The sequence below is a fragment of the Phyllostomus hastatus genome, unplaced genomic scaffold (genome assembly GCF_019186645.2).
Source record: "Phyllostomus hastatus isolate PE091 unplaced genomic scaffold, TTU_PhHast_1.1 phas_scaffold_345, whole genome shotgun sequence".
NCBI classification, from domain to species: Eukaryota; Metazoa; Chordata; class Mammalia; order Chiroptera; family Phyllostomidae; genus Phyllostomus; species Phyllostomus hastatus.
The window spans coordinates 9,650,648-9,663,829 of record NW_025334024.1 but is presented as its reverse complement, the minus strand read 5'-3'; the positions used below and the strand labels follow the sequence as shown (position 1 = coordinate 9,663,829).

The window sequence follows — 13,182 nt, the reverse complement described above, 5'->3', positions numbered from 1 at the left end:
GGCCATCAGTAACCTGATAACCACATGGATTGCTCAAGGGTCTTTACTTGAGTTGGAGCCTTTGGTCTTAAATGTCCACACACTACAGATGGAAACCAGCATTAAGGTTATCTGTCTCCTTTTTCACTCCTTTTTGAAGAGAAAACTATGGAATGCAATATATTTTACATGCTCCCCTCCCAACCTCTGTGATGAGGGCCACATCAGGACATATGGGGCTGCCAGACCACTGGGCCACCACCCATCACAGACCAGGGCACCTTTGTGAGAATTAGGAAAAGGTGCCCCTCTTCTCCCGTGGCCCACAGCTCCTCAGCAGCTGGGCACACAGCCCGGTGAGCCAAGTGCAGGCTGCAGCCCAGCCCATCTCGCCCGCCGGACCATTGTTGCGAAGTCAAATCAGCTAGACTGGTGATCTTTCTTTGATCCCAGGGAGAGAAGTTAGAAAAACATACTGCCGACAACTGAAAATAGCAGGAGTTTCTACTGCGTTTATTTGAGCCTTCAACAAAATTCTCCAAAAACATATCAAGTCTTCATTTGAAAACCTTTGGATACCTGTTTCGTACATACTGTATATAACACCCCACATAATTATGTTAATTCCTTTTTATTAGTTTCAGCCTGTCTCCCTCTCCTTTCTTTCCTGTAAATGATTACTGTTTTATAGCTACAGTTTGGTCAAACTAACAGATTTCCCACACGGGGAAAGTCTGGGGTGGGATGTATAGTGGGGCAGCTTCTTGGTCCTTGGAAGGGATTGCCGCTGGAGGTTGGCTTTGAGAAGAGCATTTGGAGCGGGGCGAGGAGGAATGGAAGTTTCCACCAATGGAAACGTGAATTGGAATAATGATCAGAGGGCCCCTCAGATGTCACAGGATATTTGAGCATAGGAGTGACTTTTCCGAGGAGTGACAGACTGATTTTGCTTAGAATACTTTTAATTAATGTTCTGGTTATACTGACTGTATGACACCAACTCCTACAATTTGATAAGGAATAACCTAGAAGTCATGTGGAGAATAACAAAGACAAGGCTGTCCACCTAAGTTAGCCTCTGTTTCAGTTTCTTCATACATCAAAGGAGGACAGAAACAGGCCCCGCACCCCAGACTTTTGTGTGGAAGTAGTTAAGTGTCTGTAATGTACTAAGGACAGTGCCCAACACACAGTAAGCGCTAAGTAATGTTACTGTTTTCTCATTGTTGTTATTTTCCAGCTGGTGACCATTCATTACCTTGAGCTCTTATTATAGATAATGGTGGATAATTCTCTTCTTTGTCCATGTTGTAGCAGGAACTATTTTAAAACACCTTTAACCATTAAGTGAGAATTTTATTACAGGTCTAGTGATGTTATAGCTGAATGTTTTGAATTCTATGCCATACATAAAAAACATAGCTGTGACTTGAATTTTATGGTAGAAGTCTTCCTAGTTCACTGGCAAAGGGGGTGTAGTAGTTTTTGCTGCTGTAACAAGCAATCTCAAGCTCTCCAATGCTTACCAAAATAAATGGATATTTCTTTGCTCATGAACCAGGATGGCTGGAGGTTGGCTGTGGTCATGCTGTCTTAGCTGGGCTTCCTTGGGCTTCTCAGGGCCGTTTTTCCATGGTCTCTCATTGTAGGACTGGGCTGCAGGAGAAGTCACCAGGGGCATGCTGTTGTCATGACAAAGGGCAAAAGCTCGCCCTGGCAGGTGTAGCTCAGTGGATTGAGTGCCAGCCTGCGAACCAGAGGGTCACTGGTTCAATTCCCAGTCAGGGCACATGCCTGGAGTGTGGGCCAGGTCCCTGATGGGCGGCGCATGAGAGGCAACCACACATTGATGTTTCTCTCCCTCTCTTTCTCCCTCCTTTCCCCTCTCTTTAAAAATAAATACATAAATAATCTAAAAAAGTATCATTTAAAAAGGGCAAAACTCAAGGGACCTCTGTTCAGATGCTGATGTACCTCACATCTGTGTTGTGTCTCTTGGCCAAGACCATCATCGGGGCAGGAAGGTATACCCCCTGCAGGAAAAAAGCACGGCAAGGCAAGGACGGAGGGCGCACTAACTGAGAACAAATAGTAGTCCCTCAAAGATGAGTTTTTAAGTACAGGTACCATTTATCTTTCAGTCATATACCACTTCAGAAGTTTGTTTAACCTTTGATTTTAAGCTCCTAGAAGCCATTAACATGAAAAAATATACAAGTCAAAAAGAAAAACAAAGAGAGAAGGAAAAGAAAGAAAAATCCATCTGAAAGAGTCAGGAAAATATTGACCAGCCTTTTATCTGAGGACCGAACTAGTGCTCTTTGCAGCGACCAGTCACCCTGGCAGCCCAGCCTGAACAGCGGCGCGAACAGAAAATAGTAGCTCAGGGTCCTTCAAAGAGGCCTCCGATTTACAGCCCATCCCAGACTTCCCTGATCGGGGCTGTTTTCCCTCCAGACGCCTTAGTCGATCAGTAATTAATTTGAAATCCAAAGTTTCATTAAGTGTTATTGAGTTCTCTCATGCTGACATTTGTAGTGCTATATTTCTTTAAAATCGCAAACCATTTTTCATACTGTCGTTTGCATATTTTAACGGAAAAGATTACAGTTCCGGTATAAATGACCCAGTTTTCTGGATATATTTACTTGAATGTCATAAACTTATTATCTTTCTCTTCCACTTCATTGCTTTTCTCAAGTATTTCGAAATCATATTTAAAACATCATTACAGCCTCTGAATTCTATCTAAAGCATAAGTAAATTTTGCCGGGTGAAGATTTTCAAGACAATACCAAGTAGAGCTGGCCCTGTCTTGGTCAGGTCTGGAACAGCTGTGGCAGCATCACACAGCTCATGGAGGCGTGTTTTGCACGTCTAGGGGCTGGCAGGCGCTGGGCGGGGCAAGTAGCGGCGGTGTGGAATTTGCATGGGTACTGATGCCTGAAGGAAGAGAAGCCGTCTTAGCTAAAAATAATTTGTTTTCATTGTTCTGATTTTTGAAGGGCCGGATGAATGAACTTGAAGACACCCTTTTTAAAGATGGAATTTGTTTTCTAAAAAAATAATATCCCTTTCGAGTCAGGGGGCTTTGCTACATTGGTCTTCTGCAAGGCAGGTTTATTGTAGCTGCTTCATGGGAGACATGTTTGCTTTTTAAGTTAAAAAAAAGATTTCTCTCAAGAATACCAATTTCTAGCTTCTTTTTTTAAATACTGAAAGACACAGCAATAGTTAGCAGGCTCTGAGTAGCAGCTGCATGTTTATAGACGGGCCAGAGTCCGTCCTCACGCCTCCCCTCTGACTGGTACTCCCACTGGCTTTGACCCTCACTCCAGGTCCTTTCAAACTCTTCTCCTCTTTCTTTTTTCTTAGCACTTCTAACATGCTGGCATTTTATTTAGTTTTCTCCTGGGTCACATTTATTGCTTCTGGACTGCCTCCTCCCAGGTAGAATGGGAGTTCTGGTGTAGAACACTATTTTGCACATAGTAGGTCCTTCAGAAAGAGTCAGTGAAGGCATATGTGCATGAAGGCATACATGCATGAAGGCATACGTGCACAGGGTTGTTACCTGGCTGACGGTTGTGCTCGCCACCTCTTCTCTGCCTTTCGCTAACTAAGATGCCCCACGTGGTTCTCCAGACAGCTGTCCCAGGCCCCAGTGCCTTGGTTCGCACTGGTCACTCCTCCTGCAGAGCCTACCCTTCCACTGCCCAGACCCGGAGTCTCTTTTCCCACTCGACCACTATGCCCCATGCGAGGCTTCTTCCAGTACCTGTGGGCTGATTGAACCTGACCCTTTGTTAAACCAGACCGTCACTAAGACCATGAGCTCCCTGGGGGATGGAGATGCGACTCTTCACGTCTGTGACCCCACTCCTGGCCCTCCTCCCACCGAATCACAGGTGATGATTAAATGGCCTCCAAACGAATTCAGGTCCCTCAATTGCGGAATGGTCCCAACACCAGCCACCTTCAACAAAGTTCCACATGTAACGGTTGGGCAAGAAATGAGGGATGCTGAATTCCAAGTCAGCTTTTGAATTTGTCTCTTCACTTTCTCTTTCTTGAGCCCAGAAGTGCAAGACGTAAGGTAAGAAAAAGATGAAATTATAGCTCTAACATTCCCATTTCCTGTGCTTTATTTTGAGGATCTCTACACTTAACCCTTTGTGTTATTTAGGGCACTTTTTGTCAGGAGATGATCCTGTGGAGTTTACTGTTAAAGACACAGAAAGTCTTATAATATTATACCTTAAAAAAAGTTTAACAAGATGATTGTACCTTTTAGCCATACCTACAATTAATTTAAATATATTGTGAGCCGGTTAAAATATTTCATTAATGAAAAAGGTAGGCCTAGTTTATGTTAAATACGCTACTAAGTGTTTATAGTACATTTCATATTTTACATGATTTCTTTTATAATTCTGCTTATCTTTTCATTCTAATTCCCTGAAGGACATATAAAAGAACCCCTAAAGAGAGTAATTACTGCTGTACTGTTTAACTGAGGCTCCTTTTGCAAGGAGAAATCTGAGCTGCTTTTTAAAGAAGGCCGTTTTTAAATAAAAATGCAAATAAGCTACTTTGTAACCACATTAATTACCCACCTAGCCTCTTATTACCATGTTTGTATTGTTCACAAACACTATTTACAGTTGTGTGGAAATTAACATTACTGGTCCTGAGGAAAGACTGTGGTGGGGAGGTTGTGCTTTGGAACCAATTAGGGCGAACCTTGTCTCCGCAGAGACTCTGGGGACAAAACACAGCCTTGCGATGTCAAATAATAGCATTAGCTCTGACTGCATAGGCAGAGCGCTGTAATTATATTATTGGCCCTATTTTGCTTCTGCAATGAATTTCATTGCCGGCATTGTAAAATCAGCAGGCAGCGAAGTTTCTGCTAATGATTTAATGTACTCTCTGATCATTTTGGACAAAAGTCATGGTAAGATCCAGGAGGCAATTTTATCACCCCCCGCCCTCCCGACTGCTGCCTGAGCTGAACATTTTAAGGGAGGCCAAGACATGATTGTGCTCTCATTATGTGAGTAAAATCCTTCCTGCACGGACGAGAAAATTACTCATGCAATATGTAATTTTGAGCTCAAGGAAATGGTGATATGGCATAGCCTCTAACAGCGGCGAGTGTGACCTGAGGGCCAGCTCTGTGCCAGGCCTCGTACCAGGCGCTCGACCTCCGCTATTTGTTCCTCGCTCCTCAGAGTCTCTGATCTGTGATGGCCTCTCCTCCTCACAGCAGGGAGCCTGGGCTTCTAACTGCAATGTAAACACGCCACGTGGTCAGTACCACAATGGTGATTAAAGCAGTCCCTCCGTCATATCAGGTGTAATATATGTGATGCATTTAAAAAAATTCAGCTGATTACTGACTGAGCTTTATATTTTGTGATTTTTTTTTGGATTTTACATCAAAATATCTTTTGGTTTTAATAAATGCTTTTCATGTGCTTTGAAGTTAATTTGAATCTGAACTTAATAAATGTCGGCATGAAACATTTACCCCATCCTTTTAGGAAACTCATTCTGTGGTGGAAAGCTATGTATTCTCCTGGCGTTCATCCACAGAGAGAGGGGGAAAAGGTAAAATTTAGGACTCTATCACACCCCAAATGTTTACAGGCATGATCTAATTTAATCCTCTAGGAACACTATGAAATGAGTATCACTGTCTCCATTTAACAAACGAGGGAAAAGACAGTGAGAGGAGGTAAGCCTCTTGTCCAAGGCTCTATGGCTGAGTCCCTGGCAGAGGCAGAATTTGAAAACAGAACCCATGTGTTTTAACTAAACAGCACATGGACAAGGTCATAGACTCCTCCTCTTTCCCCATACTAGTGATTTTTCTTTCCTTTACTATCATCCCTTTTTTTCTTTTCTAGCATATTTATAGTAATTGGAGAACAGAAGCAATTTTCACCCCTTTGCCTAAAACTGTATTTTATTAACCAATATGTTACGACTGTCTCCTTGTGTTTGATGAACCATTCTGATCTCTGCAGGAGTTCATCCTCCAGGCCTCCATTCTGAGACTGCCTTCCCCTTCCAGGTGGCTTTGGGGGTCTCAGTCAAGGCTAACCCCTCAATTCAGCCACTTCCAGACTGAAAGCTGTACTTTGCATTTTCACGTAGGGAATTCTTACCTTTCAAAGAAGGCTACCTTGCAGAACCTGGGGACCAGATTTTACCAGAGGAATGAAAATACCTCCCCTCAAAAATAAAAATAAAAAATACTCCCCACCCCTTTACACACAAAAAGGTAAAGGTAATTTTTGTAACTATTAGGAAAAAAAATTATTTGTTTAGAAGGATGAATAACAACAAACAGTAGCCTCTTACTCTACCCTTTTACCCTCTACTTTTGCCCACACATGCGTTCATTCGACAAATACTGACTGAAAACGGATTCTGTGCCCAGTGCTCTTTTGGACGCTGATTACAGGGATGGAAAAAGGCAGCCACTCTCAGCAGTTGCTGTGTCTGATGCTTCTGCTGACTGCCTCCAGTGTCTCAATAGAAAGCTTAAACTGCCTCTTTTCGACCTATCAATTTCAGGGACTTGCAAATGACTTTTGCTGTTATGGATACAGATTTAGCTCATTTATGCCAACTTCAGTAGTTTTATCTCCTTCCTCTTGTTATGTTTATAACTTCAGGTTTTGTATATTTATATACTTATATTGTGTATTTTGTAAATTTTTAATATTTTACAGATGTATACACACACGTGTGTGTATGCACTTCTGGTTTTTCAGTTCCGGACAGTGCTCTCGCCTCCACCCCTTGTCGGATGCATCTCTTGGCACCATTACCAAGTTTTTCACCTCATCTCTTCTCCCTCACCCCTGACTGCTGCTACTTACACTTCTACTTGGTCATAGTTAATAGCATTTACATTCCATTCTATAGCCATAATTAAACCTCCTGTGCGTTTCCTATGGATTGATTCTAAAAGATGGTAAACAATAAATATTTACATCATTATGGCCATATAAATATTTCTTACCCAAGGGCCAGTTAATGTGCCTTCATTACCTTTCCACCTCTAGGGCTTCTTTGCCATGACCCGTAGACAATGAACCCTCTACTGGTATGGGTTCTCCTTTCCTCTGCTCTAGCAGTTGCTATCTTAGGGCATGCCCTTAGTCCATTAGAGGCAGAAAGGGTACAGGTTCCAAACCTCGTTAGTGCTGCTCACCTGATACTTTGAGCCCAATGAGGCTGATCTTTTATTCGGATGTCTAACAAATGTACAGCTGCCATCCACCCCTTTCATTCATTCCCGCTGCCTTCCCAAGTTACATGTGGGAGTGTCTTGCTCAGGCTGCTTTCCAACCCCAAAGATCTTTCCTCTCTCTTGTTCAAATCAAGCAGCTGAAGGCATATGTGTGTAGATTTCATTGTAAATGATTCATTGACAGACTAAGCAGCCCTGTTGGATGGAATCATCAGTGGCATGAGGGAAAACACTAACAAATGCAAGAAGAGCCATTTCCTAGTAGGAAAAAGTATTATTTATGGGTCTACAAAGGTTAGTGGCTTCAAAAGTCACCAATGACACAGTAGCCAGTGTGCAACCTATTTTTCTTTTAAGCCTGTTGGGATGGCAAGGAAGGAAATAAATAATGCATTTCTCAGTATGTCCTCTTTTAAGTTATTGAGTGTCGCCACGAGACTTCTAAGGCTAGACACGAGACAGTGGTAGAACTAGAAAGATGGATGGCGGCATTTGTGATCATTGCCTCGGCCTCTGACCGTGCTTCCTCCACACATAGTAGGCATCTTAAGAATTCTTCTCCAGCCTTCTAATTTTCTTTTTCTCTGTTTCATGCAACTCACTGCTAACTTAGCTGGGTTTTGTGTCATTCCTTTCACCTGGCTGACACACCTTTAAAGGGAATTTCTGTACAGGTTGCAGCATTCATGCTCACAATAGTAATGAGAAAGAAAAAGGGAGAAAGAAAGCAAAGGAGTAAATACACAGGATTGATTTGGGCACTTGACCTCTCTGAGCCTCAGTTTCCCCCTGTGTAAAACAGGGTTATTAATGGCTGCTGGGCAGGGCTTTTGTGAGAGCTCAAAGTGATATTACTGAAGTGCTTAGCAGAGTGTCCATTATACCATAGATCATCACAGAATGTTTATTATTGTCATTCTTAATAGTGTGTTCATATTCTGGAGGTGCTTGGCTGCTCAGATGACCGTGGGGAGTTTGCCCTCACTTGATGTTTTTTCGTAGTTAATCCATGTACTGGGAGATGGGACTTCACTGTTCAAAGCCAGAGGGGAGCTTTTGTTATCTGTAAGGGCTGGATTAATTTCAGAGTGTGGCGGCCTTCGCCCAAGGTAAGCAGAAAGCGTCACCACGCTCCGTCTCGGGCCTGCCCTCCCGGGTCGGGCCTGCGCTCTCAGGGTGGGAGCGTTCCCTGGGCACACTCATGGTCCATTGCGCCAGAGGGGGAAAGCAGTCATCATCCCAAATTCATTTCAGGCCATTAAAAATTCATTCCATTTTTATTTGTGAGCGGGTCTGAGTGCAGAGAGGACTGCAAACAGTAGAAAAGCTTACGATTAAAAGGCAAACATTTACTTCTGTCTTCCAAATAGACAGCAATTCTTCCCTCTCACTGAAGCAGTTAGAAGGAAAATGGGGCTGAAAACAGTATGGTTGTTTCTAGTTTTACCTGTGCCCTTCGAATCCCTGTGCACAGAGGGGACTGCACCCAAATGAGGAAGGGAGACACCTAAACAAACTGTCCTTATCATAAGGTATAAAAATGTTCCCACCAACCTGACAGCATGTTTGCTTACTTCTGCAGCCACTGAAGCAGGGAAGGAATTTCAACTAAGAACCAAAATGTTTGTCTGTTCAAATAGTTATTTTTTGAGAAGGAACATTAATATAGCATCATTATATGGGGAACACGGAAAAGGCTGAGGGCATACGGAAAATGTATTAAGCTTACAAGAATATCAAAAGCAGGAGAAGGCATGATGAAAATATACTCGTGATCCAGCTGGATTATTCTACGACTACATTTGAAGTCCAAAGTGTTGACAGCTAAGAGATAAAATGAAAGATCTTTGGCAAAGTCCAAGGCAGTCTTTTATGTTCATAGCAGTTGAAAAAATGCATGAGAGAAGTAGGCATTAATAGTTTTCTAACACGATTTGGTTCCTTTTGGAATGAAATCCTGATATAGCTATGTATACCAGGATGTCCATGTGGAATTGTTTCCATGTGGAAATTATATCCATGAGTCACTATTAAGTTCATCCATATATTCTCTCCACCCCACTCACTGGACGTCCTTTCCCATTTATTCTTCGATGTTGTTCAATTTATTCTTTCCACTTTTCTTCTCTCAGTTCTTCACTCTTGATCTTCTCTTTCATTTCCTAAACTTTGGCTAGCCATTCTGGTCTAGCACTCTAGCTGAGAACTTGGTACAGGGCCACCTGGACTCCCCAAACCTGGGTAACCTCTGGTCGGTAGGTCAGACCAGACCTGATCTGGCACAGTGGTACCCCATCTTCCTCTCCACCCTGGGCTCAGAGAGCTGGCTTAGAAGGGCTGCTGGTGCCAGTGTCTTCCCCCACCGCGACTGTGTGCTGTTTTTGAGGCCTCAGGCAGGAATGAAGGAAGGAAGGGCCGTCTCCCAGATTATGCCTCATCCTTCCACTTCCTTCTGTTTCCAGGGATTCAGCTGGTCAAGTTTTAAGGAGTTATAGAACAGCATCAACTTTAAAGCCCCTCTCAGCCTTAGTTCCCGTCTCTTCAAGGTAAAGACCAAAATGGGGCCGACATTTAGAGTTCCCAGTCTTGGATGTCCTAACGTACCATGGCACTTATCATTTTTTCCCCTCCTTATTCTTCTCTTTTTTCTTTCTAGTTGATTTTTATTTTTAATTTCATTATTTGAACAACTGGTAGTTGCAAAGAGAAAATAAAATGTATTTTTCAATGACAGGCTTACTTTTAAAATCATTTGTCTTCATTTTGGTTTGACATCCCAGTTCTAGCCACTTCAAGGTTGTTAAGATTTTTAGTCCCAGGGCCTCTGTCCATAACAAAACATCTTATTTGTCACAGGGATGGCACATGGGTTTCAAACTATTGGAACTCCTTGCCTGAGAAGGATTCAGAAGCTGTGAACACACTCGGTGGAATAGAGCACTGTGATTGGTGATACCTGCTACAGACACGGCAGAGGCGACTGGCGGCATTGTCATACCTGACGACAACAATGAGAAGAGCTGCCGTTTAATGAAATCTGTGCAGAAGACTCACACATACTGCAAGGAAAAAATTGTTGTTCACATTACTCAGAATCCATCTTCTTCTTCTTTTTTCATTGTGGTATAATTGATATACTAGTTTCTGGTGTACAACATAATGATTCACTATTTGTAGGAGAATCCATCTGTTTTTAAATTCAGAATTTCGTACATCATTTTCTTAATGTGGACACACGCATAGATCAGTCATACAGACTCAAAACTTCAAGACTCCTCTGCTGCAGCCCTCTCTACTTTGACCTTAACGTCCGATCTGTTGTCCAGTTCCGTAGTCCGTTTTCTCCAGTCTTCTCTCTAATCTTGCGGCAGCCACCTCACTGAACCCGCACTAGTAGCACTCACGCCCACTGTAGCGCTGGATGAATCTTCCTCAGGCATAGCTCTTTAAAACTCCTCGATGGTTCCCTATTTTCTGGTATTAAAATTCTAAACTCCTTAAGCTGATGTTTTAGACCCTACACAGATTTTGCCTTGTCTCTTCTATTTATCATTTGTTGACACACTCATACAGTGGTGAAATTAAAGTACCAACAATTCAGTGGATGGATGGATGGATGGATGGATGGACGGACAGACGGACATATGGATGGGTGCAGAGACGGAGCTTTCCCACCCTACCCTGTTGTTCCAGGTTATTTTTCCTATGTCTGTCCACCTTCCCCTCTTTTTCCAATGGTGTCCTTCTAGGCCCAGCTCCTCCACAAAGTCCCCACCCCATCTTCCATCCTCATCACTGCAAAAGCCCCCCGGTCTTCCAAACACTTATATTTTTTGTGTCACAATAAAGGGGTTTATTTTTGAGTAAACAAAAATACATCTGTTTATTAAAAGCAAATGAGAACGTATATGTGTTTTCTAGACCCCCAGAGCAATGATTTTCAGCATGGTATGTGCTCTGGCCTCTGGAAACATTGTTGTGGATATGTGACAATGGTTCTATTCTTTCTAATGCGAATAAATATTGGCTATAAATGATAACATTTATTATGGTAACATCATACTACAACATTCATATAACTGGTGCTAGACTATTTTAATATGTACTATGTGAAGTTCTCACGGTGTTGGTTCATTTGTTCATAAGTCTGTTTGTTCAGCCACCTACCATGAATCCCTCGAATGTATTCAGTGCCCACAATGCCAGGTACTGTGCTGGTGCTAGAGGTACGGAGGGAAACACAGGGTGTTGTGGAAGCGCACAGGAAGGGTACTAGTATTAGTTACCTATTGCTGCATAACAAATTATCCCAAAAGGTACCTCCAAGGAAGCATTTATTATCTCCCAGAGTTTGTGTGGGTCAGGAATTGGGGGGCGGCTCTTTCTGGGTGGTCCTAGCACAGGCTGTTCCATGAGTTTGCTGTCAAGATGTCCTCTGAAGGCTTGGCAGGGGCTGGAGGATCCGCCTCCAAGAAAGCTCAACGACATGGCTATTGGCCAGTGGCCTCAGTTCCTCACTGTGCGGACCTCTGCACAGGGCTGCTAGAGAATCCTTACAGCATGTCAGCTTGTTTCTGGAGCAAGTGACCTCAGAGTGAGAAACCACCAGGGAAGCCTCAGTGCTACTAATGCTCCAGTCTGAAGTCACCCTCTTTCACTTCTTCCACATTTAGATCATTAGCAGTGAATCATCTAGTTCCGTCCGCATTGAAGAGAATGGGAATTTGTCTCCACCTTTGGAAGGGAGCCTTGTCAATCATTTTGTAGGCCTGTTTGAAAACCAGCACAATGTCAGCTGGTCAGTGGGAGAGGAAGTCAGAAAAGACTTGGTGGGAGAGGTGAGTTTTGGTTGAACTTTAAAGAGTTACTAGGACTTAGCAAAGAGAAGAAAAACAAAGAAGGGCATTACAGTCAGAGAGTATCCCCTGGGCAAGGGTCTGGAGAACCAAGGGAGCAAAGGCACATCTGGAAAGACCGAAGGTCTTCAGTTCAGTGGGAGCATAGGAGAGAGTGTAGGAGAGAGTGGAGAGCGATGAAGGTAGATGGGAAAGTTGGGGCATATCCCAGAGAGTCTTGATACCTTGCTAAGGTGTTTGTGTTTCATAATGAGGGCAAGGGGGAGGGTGGTTATTAATTAGACAAGATTTTTTTCTTGCTCCACTGAGCATGTGTGTGGGGGATGATTCTGGCAGCATTTGGAGCCTGGCCTGTGGAAGTTTGGCGCACAAGTCTCTTGCTGTTATCTATCAGGACACATCGAAGGCTTGTGGGAGGCGAGGGTAATGGGTGACTTGGAGAGAGGTGAACGAGGAGGGCAATCGATTGGCGGAAAGGGGAATGGAAGAGCTCTAGGCTGCTTCCAGGTGATGCTTGGATTGGTGTGCCTTTTCCTGAAATAGGGAGCACAGGGGGAGGAAGCACGCAGGGAGGGAGGAGGAGAGAAATGCATTGGTTTGGGTCCTGCTGAGCTGATGCCCCTTTGGGGAAGTCACATGAAGCAGTGGGGTCTTCAGTGGGGCACAAAGGGCGTGAACAGGCTGCAAGCTGCCTCCACCTTCTACTGCCTCACATCCCAGAGGATATTGCATCATAAAGAGGGAGTTGGTCATTTTTGTTTAAATAAGCTGTGTGTAATCTCATGTGTTGATTCCAGGAACTCTACATTCTTATTTATTCTGATGAGGGACTTTCTCTTACTCCAGCAAGTAGGGACATCCTTTGACACACTGGAGCGATCTATGACCTGAGGAATCTCATTTGTTTTCCAGGTGCTCCAAAGCCACAGAGGCCTGAAACGGGCCTTGCTGTCACAACATCACTGCCTTCCCTCCAACCAGGACTCCAAAGTGGGTCACAGACTGTGTGCTCAGACACACACTGCGCCAGTGTTGTTTCTGCACCTGGAGATCTTGCAGGCACCTGTCAGTGAGACTGTT

The 13,182-nt window shown here is 43.6% G+C and overlaps 1 protein-coding gene across 4 annotated transcripts in view; it reads left to right on the top strand.

Moving 5' to 3' along the window:
• The window catches only part of WWOX (WW domain containing oxidoreductase), an 898,695-nt gene that overhangs the window by 75,110 nt on the left and 810,403 nt on the right, over positions 1-13,182 (top strand). The window contains exon 6 of one of the 4 annotated variants that reach the window (XM_045818500.1): positions 10,103-10,698. The exons of the other annotated variants lie outside the window; for them this stretch is intronic. Coding sequence (XP_045674456.1) covers positions 10,103-10,144 — 42 coding nt within the window. The 3' untranslated portion in view covers positions 10,145-10,698. Of the gene's footprint in view, positions 1-10,102; positions 10,699-13,182 lie in introns of those variants that run through there. 4 annotated transcript variants of the gene reach the window in all.